The sequence below is a fragment of the Coffea arabica genome, chromosome 4e, assembly GCF_036785885.1.
Source record: "Coffea arabica cultivar ET-39 chromosome 4e, Coffea Arabica ET-39 HiFi, whole genome shotgun sequence".
Classification (NCBI taxonomy): domain Eukaryota; kingdom Viridiplantae; phylum Streptophyta; class Magnoliopsida; order Gentianales; family Rubiaceae; genus Coffea; species Coffea arabica.
Genome location: NC_092317.1, coordinates 2,837,944 through 2,855,196, shown reverse-complemented (window position 1 = coordinate 2,855,196; position 17,253 = coordinate 2,837,944). Strand labels below are relative to the sequence as shown.

Below are 17,253 nucleotides of genomic sequence, written 5' to 3'. Positions count from 1 at the left end.
GCAACTACAAGAAAAAGTTTTCCGAGAGGTATTTGGAATAAGGTAAGCCAAAAAAAAACATCTTAATTAGTTCAGTTATGGTGTATTTTTTACTGCATGTAGTGAGTGATTTATAGATAGAATTCATTTTGATAGTAATTTGTTAGTGAAGCATTGTAAATTGGTAGGTTACATGATATACTGCTGATTTGAGTTTGAATTGTTTAACCACTAATTAATTAATAGAATAAACAGCTTCTAAACTATTGATATTGATAGTGTTTCACATATACCTTCTAATTAAGCAAAGGTAATAGAAATAGTTTGATTTCCTTATGCAGTGATGAATTTGTAGAAACTATTTCAAGCAAACAACTTCAATAAGTACTTTTTTATATTATAGAACAATAATGAATGCTTTCTTATACAAATAAACAAACCTAAAATTGCTGCAAAAAGACTAAAAAGATGAACCAAAAAGAAACCAAAAAGATGCGAAACAAAACCTCACACTATATAAGAATGAGTGTGGCTTTGAATTTTAACCCCAAGAACATACATATAACTAATGAAATTACTTATAATCCATGAAACGTAAATTGAATAATAATCTGAAAAAAGGGAAACTTAAATGACTTTCCTTATTGATCAACATGTTGATTAACATTTTAACCCTAATAATAGACATATAGCTAATGAAATTACCTGTAATTTGTGAAATGAAAATTGAATAATAATCTAAAGAAATGGAAACTTAAATGGTTTTTGCAGACAATCTATTAGTGAAACATGTGCTATGAAATATTATCATTTAGTATGATATTCCACTTTTATCTTTATTTACTTACTCTCCTACCAGTTTAAATACTTTCAAAGATCCACAAAATAACAACACAACCACCAACAAATAGCTATCTTAAAATTCTCTTTAATTAATTACAAACACCAAATACTCGCATGATGCACGGGCACTCCCTCCCTTGTTATCGAAACAAAAATGGATTAAACTTGTGAAGATATTTAGAAATATCGCAGAAGAAATTGCTAGGACCAAGAAGCAGAAGAATAAAACTAACTTGCAAGATCTGTGGACCTAGAAGCTGAAATGGGTTTGAGGTTAGTACTAGGCCAGTCCAACATCAAATAAAGTTAGAAAACTTCATAAGTGTCTCATATCATGCAATTTTTCATAAGCCCACTGAGCCACGTCAGAATTACCTTGGATGGGTTGGAAAAACCAGTACGAAGCAAGCAGCTTGTCCATTTCGAGCCACACTTATCGCCCAAAATTGATGAACGGACTCGGCTTTGGAAAAGCAGACTTGGATGGATGCGCATATCTGTGTATGGAAGAAACTTGAACCCATGAAAGCCATAAAATTTTTGGTCGTCTTTTCCTTTTTTTTTTTTTCCTATTAAACAAAACTAGGATAGAATTTTTTTTTTTTTTGGATTTTAGGATTATGCCCTTCAAGAAATTCATCAAATAAGCATAATTTCCATTATCTTCCTACAATTACATGGTATTTTCCAAAATTTTCTTTTTTAATGTAATTTTACGGTTGTCCTATATATATGATGTACTGCTTTGATATTGACCCTTTCTTTTTTTCATGGGCGAATAATAAACTTTTATTAGAAAAAGCAATATGCAGTGACAAAGCAGTAAAACTCCTGCACTATAATCTGATTCGAAGGAAAGACGTCAGGAGCAAAATTCCATTCTAACTAAACTCCTAATTTACCCAATATTCCCAATCATCTGCACAATTGATTGAATGGTAGCATCTGCAGCCACAGTGCTTCCACAGAGCAGCCTTCTATTCGTCTCTCCATAGTGTATAAAATATAAAAAGTCACTGCAAAAGCACATTAACAAACCATATTGATAAAAGAACCATAGTTAATATGTTGATTTCACTATTTAAGTTCTTGAGAACAACCATAAATCCCATATGTAACAAGCAAAAACGCCTTCGAATTCTCCCCAAAACAATCCCACCACACTATAAAAGGATGCCAGGGAGTATAGTACTGTTTAAACCATGCCAAATTAATACCAAGGTACCTCTGACGTTTTGCTTCAATCAAAGGGCTATGTGGATTCCAATTGTTAATCCATAAGTTAATCTTCGACGAGGTAAATATTTGGAAATTCTGAAAAAAGAAAACTCTAATGCAAATGAATACTCGGGACAGGTTAATGTCATCTAATTTTATGGAAAGCTTTATCCACTAATATTTCTGACTTATCTTTTTCCCTTATTTACTTCTTGATATCACTAGCATGTTGTCTCACTCATAAATCGGAGTTAAGAGTAATTATTCGGAACGGAAGAGCGAATATTTTTCTGAAAAACAATGATAGTTTTTTTGAATTTTTCAAAAACAATTAATCACGGACAAAGTTGTTTGAGAGATGCTCTAGATTCTAATTCTCTTCATTAAACAAACATCAATCAATGGCCCACCAAAATTATTGACAAGGATAATGGATGTTTTGCATGTTCGAGCCCCTAAGCGTAGCAATGCTGATTTATCAACCGCTTGTGGATGTACACACTCTCATTGGCATATCAATTATCAAATACAACAATAAAAAAATAGATCCAGATTAATGCAGCAGATTCTGTGTTAAATTTTTTTCTCAACCAAATAAGTCCCTTTTGTACGCTTCCAAAATCGATTTGTATATACTTGAGTGTGTGTCTATATATATATATATATATATATATATATATATATATATATATATATATATATATATATATATATATATATATATGGTTCAAGCAAAGTGGAAATCAGTACCACATCTTATTAAAAAAGGGAACATTCATTCCCTCCACCAGATGCTTCGCGATGCGAATATATATGATGTGTGCTGTTATAGTGTTATATTAGGGTTTTGTTAATGTCCATAATCAAAATATAATTGAAGGAATCTGGATGATTAAAAATCATAGATAGAGCCATACTACTTGATACGTCCTCATTTGTTGATGTTTATTGGTAGAAAATGCCATTTGTTTTCCGACTACAATAATAATTGGTGATAAAGCTAGTGGACCATAGAATTTTTTTTCTTTTTTTTTTTTTACAAAAGAGACCAAAGATATAATCAGAGTGATGGTGAGCAATTAGCTCATTGTCTCATTCCCAATGCCTGGTCTTGTTTTGTAGTAAAAGCCAGCCAGAGTCTAATCATGCAGCAACAACCATAATTGGTTTGCATTTTATTTACACACACTGATTTACTTGTATCATCAATATATTTTTTAATTACCCTTTTATTTCACATACATCACATCAAAAAAAATGTTACAGTATTTTTGTCAAAAAATTGTCCCAACTATTTATGATCAAGAATCTTCCAAGATGGGAACCTTAATTAGTTCTGACTCTTCTAAGCAATTGAGCATCAACAAGAATTGCTGGGACTGAATTATGTAAAACATATGGGTCGAAGAAGCTATGTAATTGACGTTATTTAATGCTCTTTATAAAAAAAAGATTGTCGATATTTAAGAATGTTTACGACCATACCTTGGTTTAGTTTAGTAGTCAACTTTTAAGACCCCAAGAATTAGAAGATTTTGATTCAACTCTCATTATGTGTGAATTTTAGATAATTATATAATAGTATTATACTTGGTGATTATTTTGTAATAGTGTTATCGTTCGTCCTCCTATCATTTTAGTTTCCTAGTTGTGTTATCAGGAAAAAAAAAATCATTATTATAACCAAAATAAGATTTGAATAAGCATGAAGGATTAAGCGTGCAATTTTCCCTGGAAAGTGTCTGTCCGTGGTGCAAATAAAACTTGATGGTGAAAAATAAAATTTGAATAAACATGAAGGATTCACAGTACATATTTTTCCTGGAAAATGTTTGTCCTTATAGATAGATGTAAATGCGAGTGCAAAGATTTAAGTTATCCTGTTCTTTTTTATATTATGTGGAAACATTAATGCCTAATCAACACAATAATTCCTCAGATTCTGATAATGGTGACGGAAATCAATCATTCACTCATTGTCATGTTATGAGACGGAATCCGTCACCTTCTAGCTAAACCTACTACGGCTTGGAATAAATTCTTGGTACCTGTAACTCTATAAGAACACGAACAAAGGCAACTCAGTCTCATCTCAGTACTAAGTAAAAATCAAGTAATTATCTGATGAGAATACTGAATCCAATGGGTTCTCTGACGCTGCACAAACTTCCCACCATTGATTTTTCCAAGGAAAACCTCAAACCAGGGACAACAGCATGGAATAAGATACGCAAAGAAGTCATGTCCGCCCTCGAAGAATATGGCAGCTTTGTGGCCTCGTATGAAAAAATCCCACAACTCCAAGATGCAGTTTTCGGTGCATTAGAGGAGCTGTTTGATCTCCCCACTCAAACCAAAATGCAGAACATATCCAGCAAACCCTTGTATGGCTACGTGGGTCAAATCCCAGTTGTTCCTCTTTATGAAAGCATGGGAATTGATGACGCCAATACAAGTGAAGGAATGCAAGCTTTCACTTATGCCATGTGGCCAAATGGAAATGAGGGCTTCAGGTACGATTCAATATATTTTTTTATTTTTATTTTCCTCACAATTTTTTCAAGATAAGTTCTCAACCTGCATATATTTAGAGATTATGATTATCAGTACATGTTCATTTACTTTTTGAGTTATTTGGTCTCCATTATTATTATGGCTTTTTTTTTTTTTTTTTTTAAATCAGTGAGAAGCTGCTTGCTTACACAAAATTGGCAGCAGAATTGGAAGAAATTGTCGTAAGAATGATATTTGAAAGCTATGGCGTGGAAAAGTATTGTGACAGCCACCTGCAATCAGTTGGCTATCTGAGTCGAGTGATGAAATATAGAGAAGCCAAAGAAAATGAGACCAAATTGGGATTTGTCTCGCATACGGATAAGAGCTTTATGTCAACCATTCATCAAAACCAAGTTAATGGTTTGGAGATAAAAGCCAAAGATGGTGAATATTTCGGTGTTGATCTCTCACCTTCAAGTGTTGTAGTCATGGCCGGTGATGCAATCATGGTAAGTAATCATCTGCTACTGCTACCATTTCACTGCATGTCTTGACTTGAGTAGAAAAATTTCATGTAACTGGACGGTTAAAAAAAATTAAATCTATGGTTAGTTTCCCACTCTAGTATATATCTCAGAGATAGTCGATTTCAGCCATAGAACCCGATAAACCACATTTTGTGATGATTTTAACCTACCCTTTGGAACCCAAAAGATCCGGACAAGAAAAGGCAAAGAAAGAAAGATAACATTATATAAGAGATTGTAAGGTTAAGGAAATTTTTTTTAAAAAAAAGAGAAGAGAGAATTATCATGCTATGAATTCTTATTTCTTGATCGCTTTCCAGGGTTTGTTTTGCCATTTTTTATTAGATTGAAATTCTTTAGCATGACTATTTTGCGCGGACAACTAGGCATGGAGCAACAACAGAATTAAATCTCCTCATCATCGAGTGATTATGGAAGGGAAGGGACGACCAAGATATTCGATCGCACAATTCTCATTCATGGATGGCACTGTACAAACACCACAAGAGCTGGTCGATGATGAACATCCCTTACAATTCAAGCCATTTGACCACCTTGAATATCTCAGCTTTTTCAGCAAGGAGGAGAACCGGAGGCTTGAGTGTGCCCTCAAAACTTACTGTGGTGTTTGAGACATTTGTTAATGTGACTTGATATCTGTGTCTAGCACAGTGAAATAAATCGTGGTTGTTGGCTTGCGTCTTGTCTTATTGTTTAGTTTCTTCTTTTCAGTGAAAATTGTGGGATTTTAATTTGCCAGAATTTGAGTAATTCAAATAAGAATGATTATAATTATTGTATAAAATTAACAATTTAACTTTGAACTTTTTCAGTAAAGTTCCATGACCTGCTACGAATTTGCATCAACAGTGCGATGTAGCAGTGCTAAATCTTCGAGACGTTAATCCGCAATGCTCAAGCTAAAACAACATCATTCTTTGGGTTGATGAGCTCAGGAGGAAAGGACATAATTCCTCAACTCTTAGTTTCAATTAAAAAGTTAAATTTTGATCTGTTGATCCTAACTGATGTAGGAGCTAGGCAACGAATTTTGCCACCTCAACGTTATAAATTATCACAATCCTTCTTCGTCGGCTTCTAACTTCTCTAAGTTATCTTTTAATTTGCCACCACTCATTCATCTTTCTGCCGACACCTACCACACGTTAGAAAATTGCTGTTCTATTTTAGAGAGAAGGTATGTTGTCCTTACACCAGCTTCGGGCACAGATTGGCTTCGTTGACCACATATCCATGAGCAACCTTCTTGGAACTTGTTTTCTCAATGTAACGGAAACTACTCAAGTGTTTTATTTTACGGTGTCTATCTTTTGATTGGGATCTCTCAATTATATGTACATGATTAAACATCTTAAGATATTATTCAAGCTTATCACGCATTCCATCTTGATGAATGGCTAAAACCACTTAGTAAAGGATTTCATATTAGAAACTATTGCCATAAAATGTGCAGTAGTGGTTAGATGATTCAAAAGAATTAAGATCATGCGGTAATTTACATGCTTCGAGGTAATGTGATAGAGGTGCTTTTTCTTCGTTTTAGTGGGGAGATCCAGTACTATGACCATACATAAAATCTCTCTTCAAACTAATTTAGAGAAAAAGAAGATTGCCATACGTACATGTTTACCTCATCATAATTTTCATCTTCTTTTAAGCAGCAAGCTTTTGAATCTAAATATGTAGGAAGCCTTATTTTCTGTGTTTCTTGGCATAAATGCAGGAATAGAATTCCATATATATATATATATATATATATATATATATATATGCTTATTTGTAGAATGTGGTTTCAAAGGAAAAAATGGCTGGCATTATTGATGATCCTATGTATTACTATCTGGTATAAATGTGTGGATGATGTACTTTTATACAGCAGTTATCTGCTAATAGGTCATTTGACAAGGAAATAACTTGCTTTTTATTCTCACATTGACCTTAGTTAATGTAGCTTTTGAGACCCCGACAAGAACATTTAACATAAAAAACTTTTCCTTCTTCAGGACCACAATGGAGTCACTGTCTAATTAATTACTCCCTTTTCATTCCCAGTCATAAATGTAGTTCCTAATCTCCCATCTTATCTCCTCACATACTCCAAAAAAAAAAATAATAAATAAACTAAAATATAAGATATAAGGTGCCCAAAAAAAGTTATGATCCAAATGATCGACATGTAATTGTTTTTTTAATTGCTTAACAACATATTAGAGGCAGATTTTCCCCAATCTACCCATTGCCAGCATATTTTGTAAGATTAATGACTGGCTATCTTTTTCGTTTATCAAAGTTTTGCTCTTTTCCTGCCTTATGCAAGAACAAAAGTCGCTGTTACATTTGGTAACCTTCTGGTCGATCCGTTGTTTGAGGGCTCCCTTTGTTTGAGCCTCCCTCTTTCTAACATTGGATTGTCAAATATGATTTTCACTCTTGACCAAAGGAAACAGAGAAGTTAAAAGATTTCATATTTCTTTTGAAACAAAAGATTTCATTTTTCACTCTTCTAAAATTTTCTCTTATCACTCAAAACTAAGATGCACCACCTCTCTTGTTAAAAAACATAGTAATAGTAGTAATAATAAGAACGCCTCTCTCTCTTTCTGTACAATGCTATCCTACAATTAATGCAAAATTCTTCACTGGATTAAGAATTGTAATTCAGCTTTCTGAGTAATCGAATTCTCAATCAGTTGGGTCCTAATTTTCTTTTGTTCTCTAAAACATTCAGGTCCCATTAATACGTCAGATGAATTATGAATATTGTCGTGTCCCAATCTCATGCAAAATCATACTGCTAATATTTGATTCAGTCGGTACGTAGAGGATCTCAAGGAAAATCAAAACATTAAACTAGAGATAATTCTACACCCATATAAGTAATGAAGTGCAATATGACTATCAAAAATATATTTCCAATTAACCTGCGGGCCAATTCTATAAGAACCCGCTCGGGAAACGCTAATCTTTGCCAAACTTGCCTCTATACAATCTATTAATAATTCTGATCAATCAAGATATTAAGACTATGGGTTCCGTAACACCAACAAATCTTCTTGTTGTGGACTTTACAAACAAAGAACTGAATCCAGGTTCAAGCTGTTGGTCATTGGCATGCAACGATATCCGGCATGCCCTTGAAAACCACGGCTGCTTTATAGCTCTTTACGACAAAATTTCCCAAGAACTTGACGAGGCCATCTTTCATGCAGCTGATGATTTATTTGACCTCCCAACCCAACTTAAGGTCCAAAATACCAATGAAAAGCCTTACCATGGCTACGTTGGTCAAATTCCCTTCGTTCCACTCCATGAAGGCTTAGGGATTGACTATGCCACCACTCTTGATGGAGTACAAAGCTTCACCAATCTCATGTGGCCTCAAGGAAATAAATCTTTCAGGTAAACTTTTTGTTCCTTCTCATGGATTTATTTATTTTCGTGCAATTTTATCCCGAGCCAGTCTATACGTATCTCATCTCGCATAGTCAGAGCTAGAACTCTTTTGGACCTCGCTTTGTGCCAGCCAGTATTCTAACTTTACACTAGCTCATATACCTAAAAATTATACCATGCAACTTTTTTTTTCTTTTTAAATTATTTATATATGCTTGATCTTTGATTCTCTTTACATTGAATTCTAGTTCTTTTTGGTTGCACTTACCAATTTTCTTTCTGTATTATAATTTTTTTTTTCAGTGAAAGTTCATTTTCATTTGCAAAGACAGTGGCGAAGTTAGATGAAATGGTAATAAAGATGGCTTTTGAAAGCTATGGTGTAGAGAAACACAGCGATTCTCATGTAGAATCGAGCACATATCTTCTTCGGTTTCTTAAATACAGAGCCCCAGAAGTGAATGAGACCACCATGGCATTTCCATCTCATACCGATAAGAGCTTCTTGACCATTCTTTATCAAAATCACATTTCTGGCTTGGAAATAAGGACAAGGGATGGTGAGTGGATTACCGTTGATTTCCCTCCCAGATCATTTGTTGTCATGGCCGGGGATGCCTGCCAGGTTTGATAGATCTCTGGGAATTAATTATTCCTTGAATATGCACGAGACCATATTGAATCTGTTGCATTAAGACCACAAGGCCGAAAGGCAACACAAATAAATAAATAAATAAACAAATAGCATGTTGAATAACATGTATCATTCTTGTCGGTCATGAAAGGTTTGCATGCATCTTCGAGGTAATGTGTACTAATTTCTAATATTTTGGCATGGGATTAGGCTTGGAGCAATGATAGGGTGCTTTCTCCCAACCATAAGGTCACCATGGACGCAAATGGAAAAGAAACAAGGTACACAATAGCCCTGTTCTCATTCCTCAGCAAGATGGTGCAAGTACCAGAAGAATTAGTTGATGATGAAAAGCCGCTGCAGTTTAAACCATTCGTCCATGTGGATTTACTCAACTTTTATGCCACTGACCAAGGACGGAGATCACAAAACATCCTCAAAGATTTCTGTGGCGTTTGAAGAAGTCTATGTTGTCGTGGTACTTCCTTTAAGTTGCTGTACTAAATAAACGCTACATCGATCTAGGAGTTCTTGGTTGATGTAACCACATCTGCAGTGTTTTCTTGATTTGATTTGTCGTGTATTTCCTGTAATATTACAAGTCCAAATTTACGATTAATGTATGATCATAAAAAGATGATTGCAGCAACAGATTTCCGTATGACATGAAGAATCAGGAAAGGAGGATCTCGTACTACTATACATCAATCTATGGCCTAAAAATTTGGGTCGCCTGGAAAAGGTTTATTTCATCACATATGTATTAGTAATTAATCCTGAATCCTGGCTACTCCTCAACTAAGTAATTAATTAGCCTTCTGCTTCCTTCTTTTTTTTTTAGAAAGAAAAAATATCGTTGGAAAAATATTTCACCTGTCAAATTTATGTATTATATGGTAGCAATATTGGAAAAATATCGTTGTGATGCGTTGTCAATCGAACAGAAAAAACAAGTCCTCTACCATGACTACTGATACAAGATCCTACTTGTGATGAAATTCGTTTCAATTAAACTAAAGTTCAACGACACACATTTACAAAAAAATTCTTTGAACACAAAATCTTGCTGGGAGGATTATGCATAGAAATGGCATTAGACACACACACAAAAAAAAAATCAAAATATTGTAATAATTTATTTGTTTTTTGTATGTATAAAAATGTCGGAATACACTGGCATCATTAACATTCTATAATGTTTTTGAGGTAATTCGATTAGCACGTCAATGATGGAGTTTTTTTTTTCACTTTATTTGACATTTAACATTCAGAATGGATTAATTTGTCATGGAGGCAATCCCGACTGCTATCCTTTTTCCTGCTATAATATGGGGAAAATAGTCTATACGTATTCTTTAATTAGTGTACGTAGGAATTTCTGAACTATTAATTTGTCATGGAGGCCGTATATATTATCTGGACGGCTTCCAATTTCTTCTTTCTTATTAAAATGACGATAGAAATCATACGATTGATTGCTGTATATATATATACTAGTTATAATTGAAGGGGGGGACCGTATTGGTTAGTGCTTCGGGATGTAACCAGAATTCATTTACAAAAAGAGCTATGTATACTCTTGTAGACAAATAAAGCGACATGAAAAAAAAAATCACAATTGGATTCTAAATACCATAATAGTTATCCTTATGGACACTAATTATAATTGAAGGGGACCATTTTAGACTGCAAGCAAGAGGTAACAAGAAATCAGTTCTAAAAGTATATGGAGAAATAGTTCCTCAAGAGGTGAAAATTAAGACAAAACTACAACTAAAAATATTAGGACAACCTGTATAGCCGAAAATTAGAAGTTTTTTAGGCACTTCCACGATTTGAAGGGGGACCATAGGGGATTGTTACATTTAGATGTAACCAAAAATCATAAACAAGACACTAATGATAACTTTCAAGTGAGTATGTGAAAACGAACCACAAATAAGAGTAATTGGATTCAAATTGAATGATGTTCATGTCAAAATAAAATTTGACAGTTCTTCTAAAGTCAAGGGAAAATGTCTAAAATGTACTAAAATCTTAATATGTGAAGGGACCGCACAATATAAGCAAATTGGATGTGACTAAATCCATTATCTATCATTCAACATTCAAAACTTCTAGTGGGGAGGCAAACTCGTCATCAAGCTAGGACTGTTGAACACATATCCCAATGGATTTTAGCTATCATTGAAGGGGACCATGTTAGACTAATTCATGTTGGAGGAAACGTAGATCATCAATAGTGACAAATAAATAAATTTGTATGGTAACATTTTAGCCAAATACAAATAAAATTATTGGTTTGTAACTGGATGAAATTACATGAGGCAAAAGTTAAACAGTTTGATAATTACCAGAAATCTTAACAATTATATATGAACGTTATGTCTCCAAAAGGACCACAGTAGAAAATGCTAGGTTGCAAGTTGGATTTTGACAAGAGATTAACAATAGATTCTCAATAGTCTTTGAGGGAAAACACAAACAATAATAGTCTTTGAGCTGAGAAAAACTAAACATTAAGTCCCCAGCATCATATGAAACCCCCACATAGCATACCCCACGTAGTACCCCCCATGAGTTTTAGTTATAATTGAAGGGACCATGCTAGATACTGCATTGATCGATGTTGCCCGAAATCAGTAGTAACTAGAATAAAGATTTTTGGTTGTCTTGGAAAAGAAATCCTTAGGAGACGACCGTATTAGATCACAAGGTCAAGGAACAATTATCAGAAAAGTTTAAATGTGTGAGGAATACAAGTTTTGAAATCGTGTTTGAGGTTAAATTTGCTCATCAACTCAGAAGGACCATATTAGGTCACAAAACATGGACCATATCTGAGATGGACTTTGATGGAAAGATACAAAACAACGAGAGGATGACAGAAAATAAGACACAAACTAATACTATTTAAATTAATTAAAGATATCTTAAAATAAGATCAATACAATTAGAAACTCTCAGGAAAGTTCTTGGAGCTTTAGAATATGTTTCGGTGGTCAAGATGATGGTAACCTTACGCTGACTTAAACATTAATCTAAGATCGAAACGTAAGCACTTGCTTCAAATGGAATAAGACAGATTGAAGGGATCCCTACCATGGTCTTTCAATTTACCAATCCAGTCATAACAAGACGTTTAATTTTCGAACACCGTCAGCTGAGTGATTAATCAGATCCACTACATGGCGTGTACTCTTCGTTCTTGTTAGTTTTTGTGTTTATTTTCTTAATCTCTTCGATCGAATCTGTGACACTTGTTTCACTTTCAAGGAAAGCACTGATAGCCAATGACCCTGAAGAACAGCTCTTACATGGACAAATAGTTAGAACAATAGAATTACCATGTGTTGGAATTTGGATAGAAGAGTCCTTGGTCTAATAACTTAAACTGAAGCTCCTGAAATTAGAGATTTTGGGATGAAAATTTTGCTTCTCCTTCTCCACTACTTAAATTACATCCCTCCCTTATTGCTACTTAAATTACATCCCTCCCTTATTGAAAAAAATACGTATGTAGTTTTTGGAATTTGGGTAGATACTCATCATTCTCTCTAGGTATTAGAACTCTAGTTATTGAAATTTGTCAAAGTGCTACAACTCAAAAAACTGTAAAAGACTAAACTCTGTTGTAAAAATAGCCAAAAATAATGTTAACTAAAGCTAATAAAATGAAGTTTGAGTCGTGCTTAATAGCACTGTTCTAAGAAACTATTTCAGGTGGTTGAAATGTTTCCCTAGAATTGAACAAGCCTTCTTTTTGTTATGAACAAGAAGGATCAGAACTAGCAAATGTTATGTAAATCTAGCAGAGAGTGGAAAAGAAGAAAGCTGGCAGGAAGGTCTCTACTGTCAGCTTTCTTGGTGTACTTTCTAAAGTGGAAATAGCTGCTATTTTTAGACATCAGGCAGCGTACGTCGGAGAGGATAAGAGATAATATATGTTAATAAAAAGAATGTTGTGAACGTGCTTGACTTTTGTAACCGATGAAATAAAAGTAAAACTAAAATCCGTAAAGTTGTACTGAAAACTGCCCAATCTAACTTTCCTCTCATGCGCGTAAACCCACACTAATTACCAACATAACTCAAATCCAATAAAAACCTAAGCATTAGAAAGTGAAGAGAAGTCCCTTTGATTTTTCAATGTGGGATAAGATCTTTTGAAATGCTCATTTATTTACAACAAACTCTTGGTAACATTATTCCAATCGCATTGTGTTGGGAAAAAAAGGATATTCCTTTTGTTCGAAGTGTTACAGGCAAAACAACTGTTCGAAGTGTTACAGGCAACAATAGTTCAAAGTGTTATACGAGTTTTAAATGCTGAGTCAAGTCGGCTAACCAGAAAATCTTCTCAGATAATGACTCAAATAATGTGTTTACTATTTCTTGTTCCTTTAGAGATACAAAATATATAAAATAGCTACCTCAATTATTGGGCTTGCAATTGATATTTCGGAGAATGGTCTTATATATATGATGGGACATCGGTGATATATATTGGCGAACTAATATATGATCTGATTATGTAAGTTAGATCCGCTCTTTGCCATCGTGTCCGCAGTCTAATAGCAATCTTGGTCACATATTGGCAGGTAATACCTGTCCTTGATTTAATATTAGAGTCATTTGAAAAGAAAATTAAAAATCTCAAAACATTTTTCTAATTAATTTTTCGATTTCTCAACCAACTTTTTATTGCACATAAATCAAAATTACAAAAAATATTACAGTAAATTTTTTTTAAAAAAATTCCCTAAATAATTTTCAATCCAAACGCACTCATTGATTTGCTGGTGCCCATTGAACTTCCACTGGAGAGCAAAAGCTATAAAGCACACAGAAAAGAGTAACTTTATTATAAAGTTAAACAGACTTGGTTCTTCTCCTTTCCAACTGATAAATATTTTCATCCATAATGAATTGCTCATGGCACATTCATGTATGTCAGACCTACTTATACGTGCGAAGTCATTAGTAATTAATTTACGGTTTAGGAAATTGGAAGAAATGAACCCTGGAGCTGTCGTTTTGTAATTTGACTAAACCACCCATGTGTGTGTACCAAATTTAGTCCCAATATCATGCAATATCTTTGTTGTCACAGCTAACTAGAAGCTTTTCTTAACCATATAACGTTAAAACTTTATCCTTATGCGACTATACAAGGTTTGAAGTAATGAAACCAACTCAATCTAAATGTGAAGAGTATCCAATCGCATGCAAGCCCTATTGACATAGTGCCAAAACCAAAAGCTATTCATATGGTTCAGTCGTTGTACAGCAGATTTATGCAGCTTGCGGAAACAATTTTTTACTGGACAGCTCGTGCATCCACAAGATTGGGATCAGATCCTGTAAGGGATTAATTACTATTTGCGACACTAGCAGACACCGGACTCCTTTGTCGAAATGCAACTGTTTAAGGTAGAATAATCATCCTCTCCGCGGGTTCAGACGCAGCACATTCTTCCCGAATAACTTCGATCATAGTCAAAATTCCTGCTACCGACATGGTAAGATGTTTGATGATGAATTTCTGTTAAGTTGCACTTTGGAAGTAGAGAGGTCTCAAATACAAGTAGATTGACGGATTCAACTTCACTCCACCTTTTTATGTATTCCCCTCAATTATACGCTGGCAGAATCTTAAGAAGATGAGTATTTATTATTATTATGATTTGACGTGATTTAGACCCACTAATTAAAGTTGTTTCGAGTGCAATACATTTTTGAAAGTTGCTCCAACAGAGATTTTTAGCTGAAATAGGACGTTTAGGAGTTGATGGCAAAATAAGTAGCTCAATAATATAATATTTGTATCATTTTTTTTTTTTGTCAACACAGGGATGTCCGGGTCAATCCTTACGGGACCGACTAATCCCCTGCGGCCCGGGAGAGGAGGCCCCACTCCACACCGAGCACGTTAACAGCGGGACTCGAACCCTGGACAAGTCAGGAAGGTCGCCATATCCTAAGGAGGGGGAGCGGACCGCTCGAGCTATCCCGTGGGGGCAGAAGATCAGCCACGTAAAGTGGCAAGTTTGTGGGAGGCAGGGGTTGAACCCCTGACCTCCAGCATCAACTCTATAGGAAATCCTCAATTCAAAACACGATATTAAGAATGGGAAACGGAGCTCACAACTTGAGTTCTGTCTAGTGTAAACCTATGTTTTCAGAACCGGACCGAGTATCGACTCGGTCAAGCTCAAGAATCAGGGGTCAATGGGTTCAACCGGATTTGATAGGAGTTGAACCGGATGATGTCATAAATAAAAATTATTTAAAAATTAAAATATTATATGTAAAATACCTAATAACATGTAAATATTAATAAATGTATATTCATATATATTTGATGTTTTAAATATATTTAACAAGAAAATACAAAGAAATTAGAACAATCAAGTAACAATTTATATTATTTAATGATCATTAACAAGTTTAGAATTAAAATTATGGATTTAATTGAAAAATAATACCAAACTTTAAGAAAATATTGATAAAGTATGAAATATTTGAGATATATTAATAATTTTTAACAATCTAGGGGTCAAAACATAATATTGAAAAAGTTTGAGTTTTTTTTTAAATGCTGTTTGAATCGGAAAAATCCGGTTTTTTCGGTCAAACCTGGTTTTTGACCGGATTTGATCGGGTTTTTACTTACCCGGTTTTTAAGCATGACTCGGACCAGACACTTGACCGATTCCCAGTTCGACCGGTCGAACCGGCCGGTCCGGTCCGAGTTTTAAAACACAGGTGTAAACCAGTTGATATAATTCTTCTAACTTGTAGTGCAAATCCATACAATTCGAATGTAAATTTAAATTTATTAACTAATAAATTGGTAACATTCACGATTACACCAAAGCTATATAAATGGATATCAAACGTACACGAATCGATTTGAATTGCACAGAACCCAACTTATGAGAACTCAACAAGGTAAGTCACACAATCTTCATACAAAGTGGTACAAATTCATCAAAATTGGTCTTATCAAAGTATGTGCTAATGTTTTTAAATAGTTTTAGTAATCCATGATTAACCATGTACATCTATGATGTGGTTGGGCTAGGCATGGACTAATGGCAGGACTGAACCTCCACACCACCAGGTTATAATGTCCGGAAATGCAGAAAGGTATTTCTTTCGGCCTGTTCACATTTATCTGAGACCTGATAGTTCAAGTACCGGAAGAACTAGTTGATGATGAGCACCCGCTGCAGTTTTAGCCATTCAATCACTACAAGTATATTGACTTTTACTACAAAGAGGGCAAGCGGTCAAAATGTGGTATTAAAGCCTACTGTGGACTGTGGGGTCTAATCAATTCTTCTTCTCATGCTTAAGGTCCTGTTTGATAATCCAATTCAGCACTTAAAGTTAATGAAATCAAATCTTAACATATTCAGACCTTTTGATAACAAAAAATTGAATATTTGAATTAATTAAGTAGCACTGAATTTCTAAGTAAAACTTACTCCCAAAATTAAGTGATAAGTTATTCACTTATCACTGAATATGATAAACACTCAAATGTATTAGATTTAATATTTAACAATTCAATAACTTAATAGATTCAGATTTCAGACTTCAGTTTTATCAAACGCACTCTAAGTTGATTGAACTTAAATGGAGAGGACTATCTAAAAGGCTAAAAAAGCAAATGTGACATGTAAATTGAAGCTAGCAATTAAGTTTATGTGTGATATCTAAAGTGAAATAATTAGTCCCAGAAATGCATCCCAGCCGTCATATTGGGGTTTCTATGTTTTTCTTCTTGTAGAAATGAAATTTGAACTAAGTTATCTAGTCTCCACCTTTCAAATTCTTTTATTTTTGTTTTTTTTTTAGCAAGAGAGGAATGAGATTTAAAAAGTGAAAAGCGGAAGGAGGATGACCGGATTAGAACTCAAGATTTTTTAAATCATGAAATTCAACTTTAGCAATTAGACCAAATCCTCATAAGCCTCCACTTTTGAACTTCAATGTACGCATATATTTGCCATTTGTAAGCTGAACAATTTTCCAGTTTTTCACATAATTTGGGGTTGGAGCCAATGGTGATTTTAGTATCAAAATCGACTCGCCCTTGCGAGCGATAAGTCCTGAGACAAGCAATTTATATCC

General features: G+C 34.2%; 2 protein-coding genes across 2 annotated transcripts; both read left to right on the top strand.

Moving 5' to 3' along the window:
* The first annotated feature begins 4,008 nt into the window (after positions 1-4,008).
* Positions 4,009-5,825, top strand: LOC113743055 (probable 2-oxoglutarate-dependent dioxygenase AOP1). Its single transcript, XM_027271122.2, has 3 exons — positions 4,009-4,553; positions 4,724-5,045; positions 5,450-5,825. Exons 1-3 carry the CDS (start codon positions 4,165-4,167, stop codon positions 5,693-5,695), a joined length of 957 nt encoding a protein of 318 aa, XP_027126923.1. The 5' UTR covers positions 4,009-4,164; the 3' UTR covers positions 5,696-5,825.
* Positions 5,826-8,010: 2,185 nt separating this feature from the next.
* Positions 8,011-9,760, top strand: LOC113743058 (probable 2-oxoglutarate-dependent dioxygenase AOP1). Its single transcript, XM_027271125.2, has 3 exons — positions 8,011-8,483; positions 8,781-9,102; positions 9,322-9,760. The coding sequence occupies exons 1-3, from the start codon at positions 8,110-8,112 to the stop codon at positions 9,568-9,570; spliced, it is 945 nt and encodes a 314-aa protein (XP_027126926.1). The 5' UTR covers positions 8,011-8,109; the 3' UTR covers positions 9,571-9,760.
* Positions 9,761-17,253: the final 7,493 nt, after the last annotated feature.